This window comes from Ictidomys tridecemlineatus, chromosome 7 (assembly GCF_052094955.1).
Source record: "Ictidomys tridecemlineatus isolate mIctTri1 chromosome 7, mIctTri1.hap1, whole genome shotgun sequence".
Classification (NCBI taxonomy): domain Eukaryota; kingdom Metazoa; phylum Chordata; class Mammalia; order Rodentia; family Sciuridae; genus Ictidomys; species Ictidomys tridecemlineatus.
Window position 1 is genome coordinate 97,953,312 of NC_135483.1, and position 27,674 is coordinate 97,980,985.

A 27,674-nucleotide genomic window follows, 5' to 3' on the forward strand; every position below is an offset into this window, starting at 1 on the left:
TAGAGAGAAGAAGCTGAGGCCAGGTGGGTAGTTGACTCTGATGGAGTTCGACTGACCCAGAGCTAGTTCAGCGTGTTTATTTTATAGGTTTTAACATCAAAAGGTTGTTTGGGGAAAGTTTCGGGAAAGCAGACAATCTGAAGGATGCAGGACTGGTGAGACATTAGGGTTATCTTGTTATGCTCAGAATTGTCTATCCCTGGGAGCTGGTGCCTGAGCTCAAGGTCCCAACTGATGTAACTCTGACCCTTTGTGCAGAGTTTCCTCAGGCCAGGGCCACCATAGCATCTAGGCCATCTCGACCTTCACCTTCACACAGGAAGTTCCCAGTGCAATCACAACTACAAGAGAGTCAGAAAGACCATGATTCAAATCACCACTCTCCATGCAAGAATTTGATCACATGCACATAGAAAATTTAGCAAAATACACAGATAACTCTCGGTCTATGTATTTCACTTGAGGCAACTCATGTGAAAAGAGACACACATGAAACTCTTAACAATGTTTGCTCTTGGGGCCAGGATTGGAGTATCAAGGAGGGAAAGATGGGGGGATTTCTTGCTTTTCACTTAAAACATCTTTGTAATGTTTATATTAATAATAACAACCCAAAATGAGCATATGTTATCTTTATCATTAAAAAGAGAAATAAATAAAATATATATTTTTTTTAGGTGTAGATGAACACAACACAATGCCTTTATTTTTATGTGGTGCTGAATCGTCCCACCCGTGCTACACGAGTGCTCTACTGCTGAGCCACAATCCCAGCCCCAAGAAAAAAAAGTTTTTTTTTTTAAAAAGTGTAGTTTTCTGGGCATTACCTCCCAGACTTGGGGTGAGTGGAACTTGGAAATCTGTAATATAATTTAATAAGTTCTTCAGACAATTCTAATGTGCAAACAGAGTTAAGGGCCACTGACTGATGAATAACTCTTCCCTGATAACATGTGAGCTGGGAGGAAGGTTCCTGGCGGGTGGGGGGTGGGGTGGGGAATGCCAATGAAATTTAGCAGAACACCTAAGCAGTGTGTCACTGGGGTGCGCACCCTAGGAATAGCCAGTAGGTGCTCAAAAAGTGAAGAAGAGGGACATGGGGTGGGGGAGGGTAACTTAGTGATACAGTTTGCCTAGCATGTGTGATGCACTGGGTTCAATCACCAGCACCCTTAAAAGGAAAAAAAAAAAGTGTTTAATTGTGAGAAGAGAGAAGAGGAAGGTGGGCCAGGCCCACAGGACCCACATGTCTCCAGAACCAGCCCCATGGGCTCCGTGTCCTCTGGTCTCCCCGCCACCAAACAAGGGCTTGCAACCCACAGGCAAATAAGATATTTGTTTTATTTGGAAGTCTCTAAGTTATGTTTAAAAATAATTCTGGGTTTCTTTCAAAAGGCAGGTTCAGGAGAAACATCTGGAATGAAATAAACCCACAGACCAAAAGAGAAAGGGGAAAAAAAAAACCTACTCCAACAATGTTATTCTCAACTGTGCCAGGAAAGATATGAATGAGGAAAGAGAGGGGAAGAAACAAACTAAAATGGTTTTAAGAGAGGGTGGAGAAAACCATGGTGTGGGTGGGCCTGGAAGCACTTTGCTCTCACATCTTGGAAGGAAAGAAGTTGCATTTTAGTAATTTTGAGTCCTTCTCAAAAAAGTAATTCTTATGCGTGGTTCTAAATTATACACTGGAGTTAACTCTGAGTAATGACACACAAGATTAGTATATCTAAATCCCCCCTACTTCCCAGATAGGCACAATGCTACATGTCTGTAATCCCAGCTACTCAGGAGGCTGAGGCAGAAGGATGGAAAGTTCCAGGCCAGCCATAGCAACTTTGCAAGACCCTATCTCAAAATAAAATAAAAGAGGCTGGGGATGTAGCTCAGTGGTAGAGTGGTTGCCTAGCATGTGCAAGGCCCTGGGTTCAATCCCTAGAACCACAAAAAAAGGCGGGGGGTGGGGTGGGGGAATGACTGGGATAATAGCAGGAGGGAACTAGCATTGCTGAACATGTGACAGGGGCCTTGCACAAATGTTGACTCTTTATCAGTTCTGTGAAGTTGTTTCTATTTCACAGATAAGGAGATTGATTCACAGGGAGGCTCTGCTTCAGAATCAATCTAGCCTGATTCTAGACCAAGTGGGCAGTTGTGACTCTGGATAAGTTACTTAAGACTCTGTATTTCAGGCTTCTTTAAAGAGGAGAGAATAATGGAACCTCTCTCACATGGTAACAATCAAGATATACACTGGAAAGGGCTTTGTAGAGAATTAAGCAATCAATAAACACTAGGGACTATTGTTGTTAAATCTTAACACGTTCAATATCTTGCTCAAATGAAATAATTCTGCACCGAAATAAAATGTGAATCGGGGATTTGCATTATTGTCTTAGCCTCAATACACATCCTCCTTATTCTTTCTAAGCTAAATCTCAAAGATACATAAACAAACATACAGAGATCCCATCCTCCTCCCTCAACAGTTATTAAAGTAGCCAAGGGTTGGATTAGTTGATGTCACCTTCAGGCCACAGGTTTAGTCCAGAGCTTATTGGTCAGTGAGTTGGACTGGTTCCCTATTAACTGCTGCAGCACAGGCTAAGGATGAGGCCCAAGACAATTCTACTGCCAGGGTAGTGATGAGGCCTGAAGCTGGGAACAGGCTGACAAAGGGCTGGAGGAATTGGGCAGCCACAGGCTCTGGTGCAAGGAAGGGGCTCAAGGCCGGGGTATGCTGTCCATGGGCCCAACAAGGGGAACATAGTCAGTCAGGTAGGCTGCAAGGGCAAGTGCCCAAGTCATGGGCTGTGGATAAACGGGAAGGAGGTGACCAGGGATCATGACAGCCAAAGTTGGCCTGGGCTGTGAAGAGTAGATTCTTAGGATCCCTGAAGAGGGGACTGGCTGGCTCTCTAATGAACCTCTGGCCCTGGCCATCTTAGTCTCTCCTAATGAGGGCATTTGAGTTGGGGGATAAGGTGTGTGTAAACAACCCCCATGAAAATGGGAGCCAAGGATGACCATTGATATGCCAGGCACACTGCACATTCTGTCTTAGTTCTCACAGCAGGCCCGTTCTTGCCTCAGAAAACAGGCTCAGACAATTAAACTTGCTCAAGTTCACTAAGAAGTTCACTAAGAAGCTAAATAGAAATCTGCTTAGGATATTTGCAAAGCAGAAACACCTAAAAAATCTTGTTCTTGGCATAACTCAAAATCTGATTTTCCTAAGAATATATCAAAGAAATCACGGGTGAAAGCATCAGACTTAGGTCCTCAACTGAATGGAAAGAGTGGGAAAGGCACTTTCTCCTCATTTTCTTCTTCTATTTGTCCTTTCTTTGTTTTGGCACTAACCTCTTAGTTAGTCAAACCCACAGCTAAGTAAGTGCTTTACTGCCAAACTACATCCCCAGCCTGTTTTTTTGTTTTGTTTTGTTTTGTTTTTTAAGACAGGTTCCCCCTAAGTTGCTAAGGCTATCCTCAACTTTCAATCCTTCTGCCTCAGCCTTCTAAGTCTCTGGTATTATGGGCTTGTGCTACCGTTGGACGCAGTTTCTTCTCTTTTGAGGGGTAAGCAAGAGTGAGGGAATAACTTTTCCTGGAAGCCCTTGGCAAATTTTCTCCAACATCCCCTGAGCTAGAACTGGGCTGCATGTACCCTAAACCAGTTGCTGGCAGAGTGAACCAGTGTTGTGTTGATTGTCTGAGAAGGACTGCAGTTTAAACTGTGGTGCTAAGCAAATTGCCTACAACATTGAATTCTGTTAGCAAGAAGAAGGGGACAATGGCTGTTGAGCTGGCCATCACTGGAGCTACTGCTGTCCTTCAGAATGCTCTGAAATGTCAGGGGAGCAAAACATGGACTATTCATTTAACCAAATGGCTACGTTGGGTTCAGTGTTTATTAACTATGTTTTTTTTTAAAATAAATAAATATATATGTATGTTTAAATATGTATATGTACATATATGTTTATATACATATACATACATAAATATGTATATATATGTTTAAATATGTAAATATGTATTTGACCCTGATAGAGACTTAAATCCCCTGACATAGGTATGAGAATATGTTCTAACTGAAGTTTCTCTTCAATCCTGTCCCCCCTTCTATCTCCCTCACTCCATTGATCGGCTAAGCCCCTTGTGTCCTGCCTTCCCTCTCGGTCTCCACTTTCCATCTCTCCTCAATTTTCTGATGTCTGACTTTGACCCACTGTCTCCCTGTCTGGCAAAGATTCTGAATATGGGTATCAAGGTCCCCAATCCCTTGCATACTTTTCCACCTACAGTTTACTTAGCTCCATGGAACACAATGTGGCCTCCAAACCATGGCTCCCCTTCCTTGGTTCCTAGCACCTGCTTTCCCCTCGTGTTCTTCTGGGATCTCTGGCTACTCAGTCTCCAATTGGTCTACTTCAGGCAAATATTCCCATATGTTGGGTTTAATTCCCCAGGGTTCTTGCCTTTACAGTGGTCTCCTCTTATTTACAGGGGATATGGGCCAAGACTTTCTATGGATGCCTGAAACTGCAGATAGTACTGTTATCTTGTATATAACGTCTTTTCCCACATGTACATAGCTATGATAAAGTTTAACTTATAAATTAGGCATAGTAAGAGATTAACAATAATAGTGAAAAATAATAAAGTAGAATAATTATACCAATATAATAAAAAAATCATGTGAATATAGTCTCTATCTTATTGTACATTGACCTTTTCACCTAAAAGAAACACTGTATGACTCTTCTTTGGTATTTCTAAACTGTCAGCATCACTGTTCTCACACTTGGGGGTCATTAGTAAGTAAAACAATGCTTACTTGGACACCAGAACTGATCTGATAACTGATATAACTACTGAGTAACTATGGGCAGGTAGCATATACAGTGTGGATACTCTGGGCAAAAAAGGATTCACATCTCAGGAGGGATGGAGCAAGATAGCCTGATAATTCATTATTCTACTCAGAATGGCATGAAATTTAAAACTTCTGAATTGTTTATTTCTGGAATTTTACTATTTTCAGACCATGATAGGTGGCTGAAACCATAGAAAGTGAAATTGCAGGTGTAGCCATAGATATGAAGGTACTACTGTACTTCTTTTCTTCTCTCTTCACACACTGTCCTTATGCCCTGCACTAGCATCTCAAATTTCTAACTTCAGTACAGGCTGGAGACCTCAGCAACAGGCCTGTATGTTTAACTTAGTTTTGGATGATTCTACCTAGAATCTCCCAGGCACCTCAAGTTCAATTCCTTCTAAACTGAACTCATCCTCCTCTCTTTCAAATATACTCCCTGATCTTTCTGATAGGACTACCCACCAACCCACCCAGCCACTTGGCCAAGCCAGAAACCTGGGTTCTATCATGCAGTAAATGGATCAAGTAATTGTTTCTACCCTACTTAGTATCTCTGTTGTCCTTTATGTCCAAAATTCCCGCACAGACTCAAACACATCATAACCCTCTGCATTATTACAAGAGACTGAAATTGGTCTCCCTACTTTACATTTACCCTACCTCCCCCAATATGTGTTCTCCGTCATCATAGTATCTTTAAAAAATACACAGATGATCACTGCTCCACCTTAAGCCCTCCCAAAGTTCATGATATACTAATGTAAAGGTGGCCCCTCTCTCCAGTCTCATTCCTGTCCTTTCCCTTCTTAACTGAGGCTTGTCCCATGCTGGCTGGCAAGAGCATGACAGGACATGGCACTGTTACCCTCAATAACCAAATTGTTTGCATCTGTGTAACACTCTTTTGTTGTCGTTGTTGTTTGTTCGATTTGGGGTTTTTTTAAAAATATTATTTTAGTTATAGATGGACCCACTATCTTTATTTATTTTTAAGTGGTGTTGAGGATCAAACCCAGTGCCTAATGCTTGTGAGGCAGGCACTCTACCGCTGAGCTTCAACCCCAGCCCCCACTGTTTGTTTTTGAAGCTCCATTTGGGGAGGTTAATGTTAACGATATGAAACAATCGGCTAACTCTCCTCCAACACTGTGGGGCTGAGTTGAATTGTTGTAACCTTTAAATTCAAGTTTCCTTGTATGCAAAATAGGGGTCCCAATACTTTCACAATGGGGAGTTGGGAAGACATAAATTCAATGATGTATACAACAAATGTGGCCGGTAAGTTTCTAATCAATGACAGCTCTACTTACAGAGTACATCTTACTCTGCCAGGACGGCTCTAGGTGTTTGTTTGTTTGTTTGTTTGTTTAAGGTACCAGGGACTGAACTCAGGGGCACTCAACCACTGAGCCACCTCCCCAGCCCTATTTTGTATTTTATTGAGAGGCAGGGTCTCACTGAGTTGCTTAGCACCTTGCTTTTGCTGAGTCTGGCTTTGAACTTGCAATCCTCCTGCCTCAGTCTTCCAAGCCACTGGGATTACAGAAATGTGCCACCAAGCTCAGCTTTGTGTTTTATGGTTTTTAGTTTCTTTTATCTCATAATAATCCCATGAGGTAGGTACTATTATTCCCATTTTATAGATGGAGAAACAAGCACAGAGGATTTGAAAAGTTTGTCCAAGATCACACTGACTGGATTGGGGTGTCCTTTGCCCTGTCACTGCATGAAGCATGCCAGGGAGATTTGAATCCTGGCTGAGTAACACCATAAACTATATTCTTTTGGGGGTAGAGGGACCTAGATATTTAACCCAGGGATGCTTTACCATCACGCCACATCTCCAGCCCTTTTTATTTTTTATTTTGAGACAAGGTTTCCACTAAGTTGCTTAGGGCCTCTCTATATTGCTAAGGCTGACCTTGAATTTGGGATCTTCCTGCCTCAGCCTCCTGAGTTGCTGGGATTACAGGTGTGTGCCACTACACCCAGCTCAGAAACTGTATTCTTAATCACTAAATGATTTCAATTCTTTGTGACTGATCATCATTTAAATGAATGCATTTATTTTAGTCAGGTGCAAATACATTTGGAATTCCAAACAAATTTGTTGCATATTATTTGGTGGAGAAACACAGAATCTAAGAATTTCTAGAATGTTAGTATAAAAGTCAATAGGAGGATGCCCTCCACCACACACACACACACACACACACACACACACACACACACACACACAAATTTAAATACTTGAAAGGTGCTTCCATTGAACTGATTCAGGAACTAATTTCTTTGATGACATTGATACCAAAATAATTCAGATCAAAATTGAATCTGTCATTCTGCAAATTAAGGAGTTTGGAAATTGCTTCAAAGAGACTAACATTTTTGCTCTTTTCAAAATTCCATGTCACATCACCTTCATTGGGTACAAACTTCAAAACAGGAGCCCTTGTGACTACCCATTTGGGTAAACTTGATTTTTTAGCTGGAGCAAAGTGCTTCACACTTGGTATTTACCTAGTTCACCTTGGGCTGGATTTTAGCCAATCTATCAACAATCAGAGGTACTCAAGGATGACTTTAAAGGTGTATCACAGGAACTGGAGTGTGTGATTTATGTCAACTCAAACAGGTCTTTCACTACTTGGTCTCAATTCCATGAATATTTGGGAAATTCACCCTTGTAAAGACAAGGCAAACAGAGGCACAGCCTTTTAGATCACCCTTTCTGTGTTCTGCAAAGTCCTTTAGGGTGGAGACCATGTGATATACATATCTCTGCAAACCCAAATCCTGGCACAGTGCCTGGCACAGAGAAGGCCCTCAGCTAAGCCAAATACCGGCAGGGTTAGAGGTCCCAGTTTGCCTCCTATGTCAACCACGATAGGTTCAGAACAGGGATTGCTGTGGCAGAATACATACAAGTGACGGATACCAGCACCCTCCCATAAAGGGACCTAAATTGTAGTATTTGAGAAATAAGATGGGATTGGTAGTATTTGAGAAATGGTCAAGTTGTTGGAAATATATAAAAGCTTCCCAAAATGACTAAGTTGGAGGACTGTACTAATCTGTTTTTTTGTTTTTGTACCAGGGATTGAACCCACAGGTGCTTAACCCCTAAGCCACATCTCCAGCCCTTTTTTGTATTTTATTTGGAGATACTGTCTTCCTAAGTTTCTTAAGGCCTTGCTTAGTTGTTAAGGCTGGCTTTAAACTTGTGATCCTCCTGCCTCAGCCTCCCAAGCCATTGGGATTACAGGCATGGGTCACTGTGTCTAGTAACTACACTTATTTGAATGCATAGATTCTGGTATGCTTGTAACAACGAAAACAGATTTTCACACTTTATAGTGACACATGGTCCTTCTTCCCTATAAACCAAGTAAGCTGTGGTTCCAATCCTCTTTTCTTTTGGTTGATGTTTCTCCTAGTCTTTTCCCACTAAGATAGTATCTGATTCTATAAAATCTGTCCTTCCTTTCCTTATTATCTAAGCATATAAAACATTCATATATGGAGAGATTGTGATATATGTGATAATTCCAAAGATTGCAAGCTCAAAACAGACCTGGAAAATTTCTTGATTCACTTGACATTCTTAAATCAGCATTCTTTTAAAGCACTAAAAAAAAAAAAAAAAAAAAAAAAAAATTTAAGGAAAAGACCCAGTGGTAGAAGCAGGTAAAACTGGTGTTTGAAGGAAGAGTACTTAGAAGAGTGTCTCTTCTCCTGTTAGTTGAGAATTGAATTGAACTTTAAAATAATCTATTCTCCCATCAGATATGAATTTTATCCATTTGAGGAAACATTACCCATAACTGATAATATTACATTACAGGTACTAGGCTAAGTGCTTTGTATTATTATTCTTTCAATTGTTCCCCACACTTTGTGGATGTCAATAATCCATTTTAGAGGTTCTGTAATTTCCCTAAGTATACATAACAAATAAGTTTTCTGTACCCCAAAGTCCAGCTTCCCTCAACAGAATCAGTAGTTTTAACACAGAACCAGAACCTGGCATTGTACGTAAAGTTGTGCTTATTAGCTGTGTGGTTGAGAGAAGCAAAAAGGTTGAGACTTTTGAAGCACAGAGGGTAGTGCCTGGCACGGGACAAATCCTCAATAACTACTGCTGTTATGAAGATCTTGCCTGCTATGATTTGTCCCCTTCAAAACTCATGTTGGAATTTGATCACCACAGTGGAAGTTTGGGGAGGTAGAGTCTTTAAGAGGTGATTAGATCATCAAGAGGGATCAATGTCTTTCCTAAGGGAGTTCTTGCTCTCACAGGACTAGATTAGTTACTGCAAGAGTGCTGCTTTAAAGCAAGGCAATCCTTGTGTTTTACCTCTTCCACACACTCTCCACTTTCCTTTCTGCTTTCCACCATGAGTTGAAGCAGCAGAAGGCTCTCAATAGAAGCCCTCCAGAACAATAAGCTAAAGTAAATCTCTTTTCTTTATAAATTACCCAGCCTTGGGTGCTCTGTTACAGCAATGGAAAGTGGACTAAGACACTGCCCATACTGAGGATGACAGTCCAATTTGCACAGATGGAAAAGGAGGCTTTGAATAAAAGTGAAGATGGGGCAGGGCACATGTGTTATAAGTTGCCTGGTAAAAGAAGTGATCCAAGAAGAAATGAAAACTAAGGTCAAAACCAGAGCAACTGGTCTAGAGCTCTTGGCAGCCAGGACATTTGATGGAGGGGGCTAGGGATAAACCTCAGTGGTAGAGCACCTGATTCACATGTTTAAGGCCCCAGGTTCAATACCCAGCAACACACACACACACACACACACACACACACACACACACACACATACACGAGAAAGAGAGAGAGAGAGAGAGAGAGAGAGAGAGAGAGAGAGAGAGAGAGAGAGAAATATGATGGAGACCAAAAGGGTTGGAAGAGGTAAGCAAGGGTATAGAAGATGTCATTTGACAGTTTAAGAATCTCTCTTTGAGCCAGATGCCATGGTATACACCAGTAATCCCAGCAGTTGGGGAAGCTGAGACAGGAAGATCACAAGTTCAAAGCCAGCCTCAGCAACTTATGGAGGCCCTAAATAACTCAGTGAGACCTTGTCTTTAAATAAAATACGAAAAAGGGCTGGGGATGTGGCTCAGTGGTTAAGTACCCCTGGATTCAATCCCCTGGACCAAAAAAAAAAAGACACTTTGAACACCAGAGACAGACTGTAGAGCCCTTTCTCTGGAGATTGCAGATATCTTCTCAATGTTAGTGGCAGTTTTTCAATGTATATCTAATAGAGAACCCACAAAATGCACATCCTGGCAGATGGAGAGGGCCCAAATTTGAGCATAGTCATTGATGGAGAAATCTGTCTCCTATGTAATATATTTTAATATATGAACATAAATAAAATGCAATACATTGGATCATGTATATGAATTTTTTTTTTTTTTTTTTTTTTTGGTTAATTGTAACACACAGCGGAAATACTAAGAGTACAAGGGAAATGTGCTAGTGACGCAGGGTTCTGGGGTCAGGATTATGAGCAACCAGTCATTCTTCACTGTGACAGTTGCCCAGTTCCCAGAGTCTCCTTAACCCTCAGACTTAGGAGTGGAGAAGCCCCCACATTTAGACAGGCAACATGGCAGCCCTGGAATAAAGACCACACTTCCCAGGATCCCTTGCATCCAGGTGTGTGCAGCAACTGAGCTCCAGCTGTGATGTAGTGATACTTACCGCTTCAGGCAACTTCCACCAAGCAGCAAGCTCCTGCCTTTCTTTATGTCTTTCCCCTGTGGCTGCCTCACATCTGAATGTGTTGCAGCCCTTGTCACTAATCTAGACCATGAGGATAAGTCACACCCAGGGGATGGCAGAGCAGAGAGCTAGAAAGAGCCAGGTCCCTGAGAAGTTCACAGAGCAGGGCCACTCAGGACTGTCTGCCTCCCTCAGTTTTTCACAGAAGAGGGATTTAACTTCTCCTGTGTAAACCATTGTATTTTAGGGGTTTTGCCAAATGCAAATGGGATTATCTTAATCTCTTTTGGATTTTCTTTTCTTTGTAGCACCCAGGGTAGTATATATGCTCTGCAATAGCTAGCTCTCCAGCCTTCTCTTGGATTCTTGTGTTCATTTTTGCTTCTTTTCTAACTATGCATGAGGTCTCTTAGGAGCCCCCCTCCTGGGTTTAGAAGGGTCTGAGGCTGGCCAGTTTGTCTCAACCGGTCCTCTTAGTTGGCCCCTAAGCACTCTATAGATCCTATATTTCTTAGTGGTCTGTTGTTAATGACTATGGTAAGCTATCCAAGCTGTTTTTATTAAACTTCAGAAGTCTATACTTATGGAAAAAAAATACACCCCAGAAGAAATTATTAAGCTCTTCAGTCCATGCTGGATTTCAGGAAGCTAATTGGTCCTTCTTGAGCTGTTCTGGGTGGTTTTCCTGCGGATTTCCCAGCTTTAATGCTGAGCACCACGCTCAGTCTCAGCTGCCAGTTAACTAGGGCAGGAAGACTACTGCATTAGCATGACAAGGACTCTGCAGCTAGCCCAGGCTTTCCCAGCACTCCACCGGCCAACACAGATGGGGGCTGAAATTTGTCTGCCGGGAGAAGGAGGATATAGGGAAAGGAGCTGAGGGAATGGGGCATCTGAGAACAGGCAGGCCCAGAGATGGACACTTGAGACATCCTTGTGAAAGCTGAACTAACCAAGTGCCCAAGGTCTGGTGCAGGGGACACTAAAGAGGGGTAAGGAGAAGGACAGGAGTACAGGTCAGAAGGGTGAGCAGAGGTGATTCACTGGCACTACTGGGAATACAATTAGTAGTTCTTGAATAAAGGAAGGGAAAAGGAAGAGAGAGAAGCAAAGAAAGGACAGAAGAAAAATAAAGAGGTTGCTAAAACCAAATGCCAGGCAGCCAAAAAGAAGTATTGCTTCAATAGAATAAACAAGACAAGAATGTGCCTGCAGGTATACTAGGGTCATGCTTCAGCTGGGTGAAAAATGCAGACACCGACACATACATATACAGACACATAAATAGATATGGATATACACGTAGGCATAGATGTCATGGTCGACTTCTAAAATGGCCCTGGTATTTATATCCTTGGGTAGTAACTTCTTACCATGAATAGGGCTGGCATGTGTGATGAATAGGGCATTATGGAGAAAAGGTGAGTAATTTCCAAGGCTAGATCATAAAAAAACCATAGAAGAAGATCTCACCTTGCCCTGTCTGATGACTCCCTCTGGGGGAAGCCAGTCTTCAAGTTACAAGGACACAATGGAGTTTCATGGGATAATGAATGGAGTTCTGCCTACAGTACTAATCAACCAGCCAGCCAGGTGGCCATCTTGGAAATGGATCCTACAGCCCTGTTCCAGGCTTCTGTTGCTGGTAACCACAGCCCTGGCTATCATTTTGTAGAGATTCCCCCCCGCCTCCCCAGTACAAGGGATTGAACCCAGAGGCACTCTATCACTGAACTACATGCCCCATCCTTTTTATTTTTTATTTTGAAATAGGGTCTCACTAAGTTACCCTGGATGGCCTTAAACTTGCATTCTTCCTGCCTCAGCCTCCTGAGACACTGGGATTACAGGCATGTAACCCTGGACCCGACTAACATCTTAACTGCAACCTTAACCCTGAAAGAGCCGTTCCCAGATTCCTGACCCACAGAAATCCTTCGATAATGCTTTGTTTTTAATGTCACATGTAATCTTTATGTAATTTATAACAAATATAAATCATATACTCATATTTTCCATATATAATTTATAATATAGGCACATGTATATAATTATCAAAATAATGTGCCTTTATTGGAGAAATATTAATTAAAATTCAGAAAAGTAAATTGAAATCACCACATTCTACCCCTCCAGAAAAAATATCATGTCCTAGTCTTTGTTTTAAGCACAGTATCTGTTAACTATTTAATTCTCAGAACAAACCTTATGAGGTAAGCATTATTATAATTCCCAAGTTAATTGATGGGGAAACTGAAACAGAGAATTCAAGAAACTTGCTAAGCAATAGGCAGAAGAGGTAGAACTTGATCCCAAGGACTCAGAGCCCATCATCATCTTATATTATGATACTATCTGGCTTAAATTTTGTATTTCCCTCCAGTATTTTTTCTAAACATCTAAAAAAAATTAGTAGGCTTTATTTTTTAGAGCAGTTTAAGATTTGCAGAAAAATTGAGCAGAAAGTACCAAGAAGTCCCATATACCCTTTATCCCCGCCTCTCATCAACAGTTTCCCGTTATTAACACCAAGTATTAGTGTAGTACCTTTGTTATAATTGATGAGCTGATACTGATACATTAACTCCAAGCTTATATCCTCACTCTTGGAGTTGTATATTCCATTGACAAATGTACAAGGGATAGAACCGCCATCCTTGTATCATATAGTATTTACTGCTCTAAAATCTCCTGTGGTCCACCCATTCGTCATTCCTCTGCCTGTCATTTTTAAGAAGAGGTCATACTATATACATACACCAATTTTACATCTCACTTTTTTCAACTAATATTACATAATAAACATTTTTCCATGTCAGTAAAACTTATTTATAAACACAATTTTTGATGCTTGACTAACACTCTGTGTGCATGGCTAAACCATAACTATATTCCCTGTTGTTGGGCATTGGAATTGTCCTTCTAAGACCTTTTTGTAATTCCTGGAGTTGGGGATTCTTGGCGACTCAACCCAGTACTTTAAATTTAAGTGTGCCTTTGTCCACAGATACATGTGGGTTTCAGTAAGCCCATATAATTGCTATGATTTAAACATACGTAACCTGACTCTGTTAGAAACTTGGAAACTATTGATTCTGTAAGTTTTTTCTAGCCTGTGAGTGCACGTATTCTATCCAACCCCAACCTGGCTTTAAGAATAAGCTTTCCTTAATTTCAAGAAACGGATCACTGGGAACGACTAAGAAATCGTCTTTGCATCCTATTTCCCACATTGAACCCAGGCAGGTAGCACTGATGCCTTCCCAGGATTGACAAGGATCTGAAGACAACAAAATAGACACAGGAGCAATAAAGAAAAGAGATACTGATTTGTCATGTACTCTGTATTTCTTTTGCCCATTTCCATATTCCATCACTTAATTCTGAATTCAATTTTGACAGCCCACAAACTCCTATTGGATTAAATCGCTATGACTCATCTGTACTTTCAATTTTCTCTAATTGAAAATTCTCTTTACATGTGATTCTCTACTTACTATACTTTCTTGATGTGCGTGCCAGGGGACACCTGGGTCTGTATTGCAGGCAGGTACACAGACCTGTTCAGGCTGGTTCATTAGTCACACTGTCATTAACAAGAAGGGATAATGCACAAAAAATTTAAGCCTTAGGTTTAAGTGTTGCCCTGCCCTCCCCTCTCCCTCTCCCTCTCCTTCTCTCTGTCTTTCTTTGAAATCTGATGCCCAGAGAGGAAGTGGTGTTCTAAATTGTGTAACTTTGTTAATCCTTAGAGCAAGTATTGGTATTAGAAAATTCTAAAGAACCACAAGGAATTAGAAATGTAAAACCTGAATTGGCAATTATAAGCCCTTGATTGATTTTGGCCAAAGAAACATTATTTGTCTCACTCATGATGGGCAGAATTTTAAAAAATTCTTAGTAAGTTCAACTTAGAGTGAAGCACAACCTTAATATTCATCCATGTATTCCTGGGTGTTTGAAGAAAAAAAATTTCATATAACTTACAGAATGCCTGTAAGATAGCTTAGATAGTATATAGGTAGCTTTCCAATGAATATCACTAGGCCACAGTAGAACAATGTGTTAATTTATCAAACATTCAGTAAAAGGTCTCTATAACATAATAAGTGTGTGTTGTGTGTGGCGGGGGAGCAGGTACTAGGCACACTTACTAGGAATTAAAATTAACTTTAGCCAGGTGACTAGTAACAAATTTACAACTTTTATGTCCTTTTGCTTTTTTTTTTTTTTTTGGTACTAAGGATTGAACCCAAGGATGCTTTACCACTGAACTATAGTTCTTTTTATTTTTAATTTTGAGGCAGAGCTTCACCAAGTTGCTGAGGTTGACCTCAAACTTGTGATCCTCCTGCTTCACCTCCTGAGTCATTGAGAGTAATAAGCTTTTGAGATAACCTTTTTTTTTTTTTTTTTTTAATAATCTGTTAGAAGTTTGGCTTTACCTCCAGGAGAAGTTCAAACATAAAATTGGAACCATTATTTAAACTGGTTAAATATGTAATGACAACACATCAAGTTTCTACAATTTCACATATAGATGATTACAAGTGACTTCTGAATTTCCTTTTCCTGCATCTCAGTCTTAGGGCAGATTCCCCTTGGCACCAATGTTTCTATGCAGTGATTATTCTGGGAAAGGTGTGGGTTTTCAGAATTGAATGGGGGAAGGGAGGGCAAGATTTAGTGTTGATTGTAGCATGTTGATGAGTTGGATGCTGCTCATGGGGTGATGCTGTTCTTTTTTTTTAAACAAACAAACAAACATTTTTTAGTTGTAGATGGACACAATATCTCTATTTTATTAATTTATTTTTATGTGTTTCTGAGGATGGACCCCAGTGCTTCACACATGCTGGGCAAGCACTCCACCACTGAGCCACAACCCCAGCCTCACTGTTGCTATTTTAACTGGTCTACCAGGTTCAGTCTCAGCCCAAGTCTAATCTCTCTTTCCTCAATGCCATGAAATTAACTTTTCTTGGATAACTAATTTCATGACTATACCGTCCTTCTTACACACATTCATCCCCTACCAGTTAATGCTCATACTCTTCAGCTTAACTTTCAAGGAACAACCCTCCAATATCCCATTAGCAAATCTTGTAATGGATTATAACAAATGGTTACACCTCCTCACCACCATCAAACTTTCATAAGATCAGAAGTTACTCATATCTCCTACTACCCCTCCCCATAACATCATTCTTAGGAATAGAACTAGGGGGCTGGGGTTGTGTCTCAGTTGTAGGGCTCTTGCCTGCATGCCTGAGGCACTGGGTTCAATCCTCAGCACCAAATTAAAAAAAAAATAGATAAAATAAATATATTGTGTCCATCTACAACTAAAAAAATAAGAAGAAGAATGGAACTAGGAGCTAGGGTAGTGGCTTGGTGGTAGAGTGTTTCCCTAGCATGTGGGAGGCACTGGGTTGGATCCCTAGCACTGCATGTAAATAAATAAAATAAAGGTCATCGGCAATTAAAAAAAAAAAAAGAATAGAACTAGAAAATCAGAGTTTATTTCACCAAACATTTTTGGGGAATCTCTACTGTGTAAAGCTTCTGGGGACCCAAGAGCAAACAAAAGGAAGGATCACTGTTCTAAAAAGGGCTATGCACTTTGCTAGGGAGAACTGATTCCCTGGGGAATGGGAGATTCTTCAGGCTTCCGGGAAGAACCACTGTCAGAGCTGAAATCTTGGCAGAGAATGGGAGGCAGGGCAAGAAGAGCAAGACTGCAAAGACAGAAGGACAAGGCTGCATATAAAAAGGTAAGAACGGATCAGCTTATGACTCATCTGTGAACAGAACCTGTGCTGTGTCTAGTTGACAATACCTTGCCAATAAAACCTAGGGGTCACTCAACTGTAATCAAGGTGACTTGGGATAGCCTCAGAAGTGGTTTAAAACCAGAGAAAGTTGCAACTCAAACCGGTACATTGAACCTGCCTGCTTGAGGTAGTGATGGACAGAGGAAAAGTCCTAGAAGTGTGACAGGTTGTCAAAATTTGTCTGTGCTTTTAAGCCCTGTCCAGAGGAGAGCCACGTGCATTGGGTACTCATGAGGGTTGTCATCACTGAAAAGAACTGCTCCATGTGGGGCAGGGAAGATTTCCATTCTGGGTTCCCTAAATGACTTTCTTATGCCTGAGACTTTGGTACTAGAAAAAGGCTATTGTTATAGCAAAGACAGTGTCTGGTCCCTGGAAAGGCATATTTCCTTTTAAAAATAATGAATTTGCTTTATAACCAGTTTCTTTTAAATTTTAGCATATGAGCATCCCAAGAGCCTGATCAATGTGTGCGTTTGATGAGTTCAAAGACTGACCAACCTCTGGTAGCTCCACAGGACTCTGTTATCTGGCAGGCAGTCACTGAGAGGGCAGCAAGCCTGCTCCTTAAATGTGGGTCCTGCTAGTATTATCATTTGTGTTTTGCATCTCCTCTGTCTTCTCCTTGACCATCTAGAATATAACCTGAAGCCATGTGACTACAAATACTTCACTGTAAATCGTTTGTCTCCAATCCACAATGAGATAAATACAAAAATTGAGAGTAAGCAGTGAGAATTTGTCAGGGTAATTAATTTCCATCAAATCTAACAACAAGGTTGGGACTTGTATTTTATTATGTCTTTTATTATATGCCTTTTTCATTCTATTTCATTTCATAGTAATTTATTTTTATTTATATTTTATAAAGATGTTGGGACATTCTAGATTGATCATTCACCCCAGATAATCTGACAAGAACTGAGGAAAGGGCAGGGATCCCTGGGTCACACTGAGGCTCTGTGATGTTCAGTGCCTGTCCAAATGGGAACTATGTCCCTCAACCTGCTGCACAGTAGAATCCCCTTGGGATATGATAAAAAAAAAAAATCTATATTCTTATCTAGAGAGGCGCTTCAGTTCCACCCTGATCAATTAAATGAAAATGTGGGTGTGAGCATGGTGGGGTTAAAGCATCTATATTTATTTATTTATTTAGGTACTGGGGATTGAACCCAGGAATGTTTTAGTACTGAGCTACATTCCCAGCCCTTTAATTTTTTAATTTTGAGGCAGGGTTTCGCTAAGTTCCTTAGGATCTCACTAAATTGCTGAGACTGACTCAAACTTGTGATCCTCCTGCCTCAGCCTCTGAAGTCCTTGAGATTATAGGTGTGTGCTTCTGTGCCCGGCTACATCTGTATTTACAAAATATCTACTTAGTATTTCTAACTGACAGTCAGGGATGGGAATCCTTTTTTTTTTTTTTAAGGAATGAAGATCTTTAATGTGGACAGTACACAATCAATGACCACAGGTTGAATGGATGATTATAATGATTATAACAAGTCAGTCAGCCAACAGCTGGTACTTACACAGCTGATAATGCTGTATCAGGTTCTACGTAACATGGTACAAAGCCGTGGAGATTAATCAAGATTTTCCAATCTGATGATAATGCTTCTGTGAACAAAGCCAACATATAAAGAACACAAACCAACAAACCCACAGTTTTCACCTACAAATAAAGTAACATTTATATGCTATACAGGGATGTTCTCTCTCACTCTCTCTCTCCTTTTTTTTTGTGGGGGGAGGGGTGATTATAACACACACACACATACACACATACATATTTCGTTGTAGATGGAGAACGCCTTTATTTAGTTATTTTTATGTGGTGCTGAGAATCCAACCCAGTGCCTCACACATGCTAGGCAAGTGCTCTACTGCTAAGCCACAACCGCAGTCCTGGCGCTTTATTTTTTATTTTGAGACAAGGTTCTTAGTGAGTTGCTGAGAGTCTTGCCAAATTACTGAGGCTGGCTTTGAACTTGTGGTTCTCCTGTCTCGGCCTTCCAAGTCCAAGTGTGCATCACCATGCCCAGCTCTCCCTCTCTTTTTTAAAGCAATCAAGATTGCACCTAATAGGAAGATTTCTCAGGTCTGTGTCCCCAAGTTGGTTAAAGAATCCACTAGATGTCACTCAAGATCCCTCAGGGTTCCCTCTTTCAGGGTCTGCCCAGCCTTCAATTCTATACACCATCTACCTTTCCAAACTGTCCCACTCCCAATGGAAACTCTTCAAAACAAAGGCACACTGTGTTAGGATATGAGTTAGTGGCAGAGCACTTGCCTAGCTTGTGCAAAGCCCTGGGCTCCATCTCCAAGCATTGCCAAAAGAGGAGGGGTTTGCGGGACAATAACAACAAAAATGTATAGAACTTGTTTGTTGGTCATTTGATCTCCTTGTACAGCTTTTCCATTCATTCATTTATTTGGGAATAATAACTGAGGGCTGATCTTATCTCAGATATTCAATTAAGTGGTGGCAAGATAATGGCTAGTGATTCTGTCCATGATTCTGTCCTCATAAAGTTTATAGTTTTATCTATGAAAGCACTTCTCCAATTTGAATTGTTTGTTTATTTACTATTGCTCCCTTCAGACTAGAAGCTCTCAAACTTTTTTGGCCACCACACCCAAAGAAAGAAAGACATCTTATATCTCAACCCCCCTCCCCACAAAAACACATGACCACATTTATGTTTATATTCCTGTTGTATGACACACTCTAAGATTTGCGATTCTAGTTATTCCTCTGTTTTCAAAATGCTAGTCATGATTCATCAAATTGATCTCACAAACCTCTAATAAATCATAATTTCAAGAATGAAAAATACTTACCTTAAGGGCAAGGGCTACCTCTTCCTATATTCCCATTGCTTAGCAGATAGCAAGTGAGCAATACATATATTTTTTAATGAATAAAAATTATGAGGACTGATTTGCATTAATATTTAAATTTAAAAACTTAGATATAGGTTAAATGGCTTATATTATGCATGTTAATGTCCTAAGAATAAGCTTATACACACACATTATTTTCACATATATCCTTTTGGTTTTTTGCAGATATTATATAGCCATTATGCCAATATTTCACCCACAATCTGGGGTTCCCATTTTTAAATTCATATAATTAAAAATATGTTCATTTTGGGAAAAGAATTCATTAACTCTTTCAGATATTTAAACTTATAAACTCTAATAGCTAAAAATAGTTGGTATTAGAGATTATGGCACAAAGAAAAATAGCCTCCCAAAATGCCTTAATCCTCAGAACCTGTAAATATGTGTCCTTACATGGCAAAATCTTTGCAGATATGGTTAAGTTAGAGGTTTTGAGATGAGGATATTATCCTGGGCTACTTGGGTGGACCCAATGCAATCACAAGGATCCTTACAAAATGGAGGCAAGAGGTCAGAGTAGGTGAGATAGAAACATGGAGATGCTATCCTGCAGGGTTTGAAGGTGGGAGAAGGAGCATGAGCCAAGGGATGTAGGAGGCCTTTAGAAGCTCTACAAAAGCCAGAAGACGAAAGTTGGATGCAGTGGTACAGCCTGTAATCCCAGCAACTTGGGAGGCAGAGGCAGGAGGATTCAAGATCAAGGCCAGCACTCATCAACTCAGTGAGACTCTGTCTCAAAATCAAAGGGGATGTGGCTCAGTGTTAGAGTGCCCCTGAATTCAGTCCCCAGTACCCCAGAAAGGAAAATAAAAAGTCAAGGGAAGGTCTGGTGTTGTAGCTCAGTGGTAGAACATGTGAGGAACTGAGTTCATTCCTTAGCACCACATAAGATAAATAAATAAAATAAAGGTATATAGGGGCTGGAGTTGAAGCTCAGGGGGAGAGCACTTGCCTTGCAAGTGTGAGGTACTGGGTTCGATTCTAGCACCACATTAAAAAAAAATAAAGGCATTAAGACCATATACAACTAAATTAAGCAAAAATAAAGGTATATAAAAAAAAAAGTCAAGGGGAGATTCTCCTCTAAAAGCTTCCAAGGAATACAACCTATTGACTCATTTTTGTTTTTCTGATGTCCAGACTGTAAGATAATAAATTTGTATTGTTAAGCTACTGGAGTTGGGGTAATTTGTTATAGCAGTAATGGGAAAGTAATACAGAGATGGAGAAGATAACTTATTGGAATAAAGTAAAACATTCTCAAATTAAAAATACTCAGAAGTTGGGCGCGGTGGCTCACACCTGTAATCCCAGCCACTCTGGAGGCTGAGGCAGGAGTATTCTGAGTTCAAAGTCAGCCTCAGCAAAAGTGAGGCACTAAGCAACTCAGTGAGATCCTGACTCTAAATAAATACAAGTATATTTTATTTATTTAATGTCTCTAAATAAAATACAAATGTATTGGGATGTGGCTCAGTGCCCCCGAGTTCAATCACTGGTCAAAAAATCTTCAGAATAACTCAGTGATAGAGTGCATACTCAGCCATATATGAGGCCCTGGGTTCAATTTCCAATCTACCCCTCTCCTGATATTGCCTGGCAATGTATTGAGAATTTTGCATCTGATAAAAGCAATTTAGCAAATAGTTGTGTGTATGTATGTAATGAATAATTCAAAAAGGTGATATTAGGACAACTGCCTAAACCCGTTTTTTAAAAAAAAACATGAAGGTCCATCTCTGTCCTGGTATACAGGAATTATTTCCAGATGGATAAATTTCAGGAAATATGAATGACTTTAATTGAGAAAAATGCAAAATCAAGAAATGGCAGAGAAGATGTGAGTAATGGTAACTCTCACACTTAGTTAAATTGGCAACATTTATTTAAAGTAAGAATGCACAAACGTTTTGGCCCCACAAATTCATTCCCAGGAATTGACCTTAAAGAAAATACTTCAATATAGGTATAAAGTTTTGTAACAAAACAAAAAACCCAAACATTCTTTAAAGCATTATTTGTAGTAGCACAGAACTAGAAATGACCCAAATGCCCATTAGTTAGAGAAGGCTGATTACATCATGGGAGATCCCTTAGAAAGAGACAAGTATCTGTATGTTCTGTTGAGGAATGATCCCCGGATAAATTGAAGAGATATACTATTTTAGCTTATACATGCAGAGGAAATTCTGGAAGTGTCCCCTGGATGATTACTAGTACTTACCTTTGGGGATTGGATTGGAAGTAGAAGGAAATCTCTGGTTTTAAAACTTTTACATTTTGTGTATAGTTTTCTATCTCAGGATTGCTAAGTTGGGTCATCTGCTGTGCTCTTCAGCCAACAAGAAAAAGAAAGAATTTCTAGCAAGTGAAGAGGGAGAAAGCCTGCAGACAGAGTGACACACTGGGCCACTGCCTCAGAGGTATATCTATTTGATTTTTTAAAATAGGGTTTTTTTTAAAAGTATATTTAAAGTTGTTTTGTGCTTAAAGGAAGTCTAAGCCACAGAATTCTAAACTTATTGGAAAAATGTATTACATTTCTTTAAAGATTTAAATTCTTTAAATTTACTTGTTTTGTTTTTCTTTGCTTTAACAGAGGCATGAAGATTACAGATAAAAAGATGAAATTGCCCCCTAATTGTCTAGCCAAGGCAGACAGATATCTAACTGGGGTGTCATGTCAGAGACAAGCTTAGGACTCAAACTTGTCTGAAAGCCCTTGTACTTTGAAAGTTCTGCCTCACCAGCTTAGGTAACAAAATCAAGTCATTTTAAGTCATATGCTTTTTTAAAGTTAAAATTCATATCACTCCAGGCTCTGTCTCGCACGTGGAGTCCAACTTTCCTTTGGGGTTCTCTTCCCCTATATATATTCAGTGATTCCAAAGTTACTCAAATTTCTTACAAAGGGATCCTGTCAAGCTACTGATGGTAGGGTTGCCTGTGAGTCAGCCACAGTGCCCAGGCAAAGCTTATCTTCCAGTAAGCCTGCCCAGGGTCATTGCCAAGGCGCAGGCGGCTGGGTTAGGCTACACAGGCCAGAATAAATGCCAATTCCCTCCTGGCCCTGGCTATCCAGGGTTAGGAGAGAAGGCTGGTCCTTGCCTGTCAACAGCCTCCAACTATGGACACAGCCTTTGCACTCACACTCCAAAGCACAGCCAAGGGCATGTTGAAGACACAGAAAAAAAAAAAAAAAAAGATCAGTCAATAGCTGTGTCTGCTAATATCCAGTAATGTTTGAGGCCACTTAAAAAAAATAAGCTAACTCCCAACTATTAAATTATCTTAACTATGTTTCTTAGGTGTAGATCAGGTATAAATTCCTTATTGTCATATCTTTCTACATCTATAAAGCTAAAGAAGTATGGTAGATGATGCTGTTTTATTGAAATTTAATTCTCTTGGGCTGAGAATATTGAACTCACTGCTATGGTTATAGTTGTTACCACATACAAAATGATTCAAATGATTCAGAACAGGCATTAAAATATAATAATTTTAAAAAGAACAATTTAAATAAGAGCAAAACTTTACATTTATAGAGATTTGCAAATTGATTTTCTTTGACTTCTGTTTAATGAACAGTGGTCTACGCTTTTGCTACTCTAAGGTGGTCCAAAGACCAATGAGCTTCTTAGAAATGCAGAGTATCAGGCCCTACCTTAGACCTAGTGGATTAGACCTGCATTTTAATGCGATACTCAGGTTATGAATATGCACATTGAAGTCTAACTTATTATTTCCCAGTTCAGTCTACAATAAGCCAGTATGGAGATGGATATATTCTAAAGCTCTCTCTATTTCTCTCTCTCTCTCTCTTTTTGTTGTAGTTGGAAACAATACCTTTATTTTATTTGTTTGTTTTCATGTGGTGCTGAGGTAGATTTAAGTGAACTTAGAATTTTCTAAGAATAACAGTAAGTATTAGTTACTCCAGTGGCCCATCCTGGTGACTTTCACTAAGGATGTTCCATTTAGGAACTTATTTAATTTATATGAATTATCCAGAGTAAGCAAATCCTAGAGACAGAATATAGCTTAGTGGTTGTTAGGGACTTGGAAGAGGAGGAAATGGAGAGTGATTGCTAACAGATATAAGATTTCTTTTGGGGGGTAGAATTAGTAGTGATAATTAGTAGTGATAGTTTTTGATAGTTTATTTTAGGTGGAATTAGTGGTGACAGTTGCACAATTTTGTGAAGGTTCTAAAAAGCATTGAATTGCACCCTTTAAAGGGTAAATTTTATAGTATGTGAATTATATGTCAGTTTTTAAGAAAGTGGCTTCATACTTTTCTTAAAGAACAATAGATGAATATGAGGCTTATGTTTGTTTATCTAAAAGGCTCATCCTGAGGAGTTTCCCAAAACAAAGGATGTCTTTCTCCAAGCCCTCATCAATGCTGAGACTCCAGATATATTTATGGTACATGTCAGATTTATGTTTTATGTAAATATAGACACTGTGGTTTACAGATGAGGGTAGAAGGAATGAGCTGCAGGGGGAAGGTCTGAAGATGGAAAGGTTAGTTGGGACTAGTTGCAAAGCTCTATAGGGCATCAATAAGGGCAATTTAGACCGGATTAATATCACTGATAATATCCAAACTACCAGATTTAGAAGGCAAGGAAGAGTGTGCTCCATTTTAAACATCTTCCTGAAATCCTACTGTGAGAGATTCAAACATTTCATTCTATCAACAACACTTTATTTTTTTTTAAAACCAGGCAGTGTAATCAAACATTATAAAGGATATAAAGATGACTGAGAGGTCCTTCCCCTTCAGTGGAAGTAGTGATCACACCACTGAGTCGTGGTATGACCTGCACAGAGCTAAGTACTGTACAATAAAATGTATATGATGATAAGAATCAAAGGAAGATATAAACTTAGAGCTCTCTGTGTCAAAGGAGGAAGAAATTACTTTTTACTATTGGTGTTATTCCTTTCTGATCTTTTGTTGGAGGATAAATGGATATTGATAAGTGGATTTGGGATGGAGAGCATTTTATAGAGTCAACAGCATGAACAAAGGCATCGAAACTGGAGATTTAGAGGCAAGAATGCATATTTAGGGAAGGATGAATGAGCACTGGCTAGACAAGAAATCTGGAAAGAAAACTAAGTAGACGGAGGTAAAGCCGAAAAAAATACGAACTGACGCGTTTTCTTTTTCAAATGGCAAAACTAGGGGCGGGGTGAGAGGAAGAGAGTAGAAATTGCAGTCTTTCACAGATTGGTACACATTTCCCTGACTGGTAAATAGCCATTGTGTTGACTTGAAAGGAAAGTAATTTTTGAAGGAAGATTTTTATAAAGGCCGGCTCTAGTAGGGTGGAAGCTATGAGCAAGAAGGAAGAAGATGCCTGGCAACTGGAGAGGGTACCGGCAAATATGAGGCAAAAGGGAATTGTGACGGTCAGGTCCCTGTATCTTTCATTTAAACTAAGATCATCCAGCTCATAAGGCATCTGTCCTATCACTAATAGGTTTATATCCCAATAAAATATGAAAATTCCTGACATGATAATATTAAATGCGCATTTATTAGAGTGAATTAATTCGATTTTTAAAAACACGGTGTACCTGGTACATAGAAGGCACCTAACGTTTTATAAATTAACCTTGTTTGTTTGGGCTTTGTTTTGGAGCCTATATTTAGGAGAGTATTCAAAACTGCACCACAAATCCTCGATCTACTATTAGTATTGATATTGGGATGCCCTGGTACCAAAAGATCTCCTTCTCCCCTTTAACACTTTAGTCTCTGGCCCCTCCCATAGGTCCCTAGGATCCTTAGGTACAGCGGCGGCGGGGTGGGGGCGGGTATTGTAGTTCGAGCAGCCAATCACAGCGCAGAGAAGGGGTGGGGCCACGGCGTCCCGCCTCTCCTCCTAGACCGCCCACTCCACCTTCCCAAGACCCGCCCCTCTCACACCTGCGTGTCCCTCTACTCTGGGGCTGGTGTAATCTCTATTCCCTGCGCTAGCAGGGAAGGGGCGTGGCCTCACCTCTCGCGAGACCGCCTCCTGTTGCCTTTGCCGCTGCTCCTGGCAGCTGACTGGTCGCGCTTGCGCAGCCGCCATGTTCGGTTGCTATGCTGCGGCCTAGGAGACCGGTTGTGCTTGAGGGAGGAGGAGGAGACGGAGACGGAGGAGGAGGAGGAGGAAGAAGAGGAGGCGGAGAAGGAGGGGGGTGACTGAGCGCCTCTTGCACTCTCACACACAAACCCTGCCCAGGATTGCCCGCCCGCTCCAGGCGTGCTGCGTGCTTTTCCGCTCCTCATCCCCCCCACCCCCCCACATTGTTCTCTCAGGACTCCTGGGTCCCCAGGGGCTGAAACTGGGCCTGAGCTGGGGCGGGAAGAGATTTGGCTTTGGCCGGAGGGTCAGAGATCTGGGGCCAGGCCCCCCGCCCCAGATCCCCTCCCCCACGTCGCTTTTTGGGGGGTGTGGATTATCTCATCCCCGCAGGGAGGTGGGAGAGGGCGCCGGCTGCCCGCCTCCCTGCCACTTCCCGGGCTGCGCTGGCCCGCGGCAGCCCCGCAGCATGAGGTGGTGCTGGCGGCTCCCGGCCGTGGCACGGCCGCTGCGGCGGCTGCTGCTAGGGGAGCGCTGAGGGAGCCCCCGGAGCGGCGCGGCGCGGCAGACGCGCTTCTCCCGGGTGCGTCCGGGCCTCGAGGTTTTTTTTTTCTAAAGCCGAGAGGACGCGGCTGTGATACGAAGGTAAGAGGCTCTCGGGTGCCCGCCGGCCTTTCGGCCCTGCACGTTGTATGCAAGGTTGTTACCTGGGGCGTGTGAGGCTCTTGGAGGTGCCAAATAGGGCAAACCGGAGGTACAGGGTTGATTTAAAAGGAAGGAAATAAGGACGCTTCTTTTTTTCCTTTTTCCTGGGACCTTTGCTCTTGGAGTTCCCAACGTTGTAGTTGAAATCTCTTATGGGTGAATGAAGGAACAAGGGATGGAATACGTACGAAGATGGAACGTTTCGCGGTGCCTGAACTCTATGTAAGGCTTTAGACTCTTTATGGACTTTTCCATTGCTGGTAGAATTCTTGGTAGATTTTTTAAAATTGGCTCAGGAGCGCTTCTTGCTTGCTGCAGGAGCACACTATCTCTACTATTCAAATTCTAACCTTCTAATGCTTCTACCAGTATACGCTAGTATTTAGAAATCTGTAGTTGGGCCAAAAAAGTTGAGATACAGCTAAGTAGATGAGCCGATGCATTTCCCAGGGTTTCCTTAAAATGGAACAGTTTACAGTTGCACTGATGTACGTATGGATATTTCTGTGAAACTTAGAATGGGAGACTGTGTCTGGGCTTGCATCATAGAGTGACATCAGTATGCACAAGGACGATTTGCAGGATTTTTCAAAGCCTTGTTCTAGGAGGACCTGACATATCTGCAACAAACCAGCTGCTTTTCGAATATGAAATTTAATATTAAGTTTTTGTGACGAAATCTTGAGTCCACTTGAAACAGCACAGCACAATAAAACATTTAAAACATATCTATGGAGGAAAAAAAAGTCAGTGTATCCGTCTTGCAATAGAAGATTTGAGTAGAAAGAAGACTGGTACAGTAAAAGCCAGGGCATTTTAAAATCCTGGCTTCCTGAAGCTTAGTGTGCCAGAGGGAGGAAATTATTTCTCATTTTTTAAGAGGGGGAGGGGATGACCTTAAAATAAATGATTATTCAGAGCCCCAAATGTCCTCAATGGAATAGAGCTAGATATATCAGTTAAATCTTGAATTTGATAAGTTTAAATTGAACATTGTTTTAAAGGAAAAGAAAACTTTTGAAAGCAAAAGTTGTGTATGGTACAGAACTACTTTACAGACTCATAAGAGTTAAGTTAGTTTGTGGATACCACCATTTTTTTGTCAGAATAAATTTCTGCTCCACTTACCATAATAGCTATTTTTGCATCTCTTAACATTTTTATGGCTTACATATCTATTTCATTTTGCATTTACACATGTGCATGGTTTTATAATATGATCTTAAGTGATTTGTAAGAGCAACATGGTCTTTTTTGCATATAGTAATTGTGATTTAGCTAGTATGTTTTAGACATTTGGCAAGACATTTTGAACACAAGGAGACATCACTATTTTATAGTTTTTTTAAGATATTGAGTAGGCTAGTTATTAATTTAGAAAACCAGGGATTCTTCAAAAAGCAGTAATAGATGAAGATGTGACTTTCTTATTGCCTGTTTTCTAAAATGTTAGCTGTGGATGGATTGTGTCAAATTTGTGTTTTTTTTTCTTATGTCGTAATTGAA

The 27,674-nt window shown here is 40.6% G+C and overlaps 2 protein-coding genes across 12 annotated transcripts in view; one reads left to right on the plus strand and one right to left on the minus strand.

Annotated features, from left to right (window-relative positions):
* LOC120893007 (uncharacterized) lies at positions 1-25,669 on the minus strand. Of its 2 annotated transcripts, XR_005737904.2 has the most exons (3): positions 25,395-25,570; positions 18,000-18,087; positions 1-341 (listed from the first exon to the last, which is right to left on the minus strand). XR_005737904.2 is itself a non-coding variant. In XM_078017254.1 (2 exons), exons 1-2 carry the CDS (start codon positions 25,667-25,669, stop codon positions 266-268), a joined length of 351 nt encoding a protein of 116 aa, XP_077873380.1. In that variant the 3' UTR covers positions 1-265. The 2 variants fall into 2 exon arrangements, 1 of the variants encoding a protein (XP_077873380.1); XM_078017254.1 differs by lacking the exon at positions 18,000-18,087 and having other exon boundaries at positions 25,395-25,669.
* Positions 25,670-25,966: 297 nt separating this feature from the next.
* The window catches only part of Ptpn4 (protein tyrosine phosphatase non-receptor type 4), a 177,514-nt gene continuing 175,806 nt past the window's right edge, over positions 25,967-27,674 (plus strand). For 3 of the 10 annotated variants that reach the window (XM_040294121.2, XM_040294122.2, XM_021722024.3), the window contains exon 1: positions 26,295-26,390. The gene's annotated coding sequence lies outside the window, so the exon portion shown is untranslated. Of the gene's footprint in view, positions 26,109-26,253; positions 26,391-27,674 lie in introns of those variants that run through there. The other 7 variants (XM_040294120.2, XM_040294124.2, XM_078017252.1 and 4 more) reach the window with 4 other exon arrangements.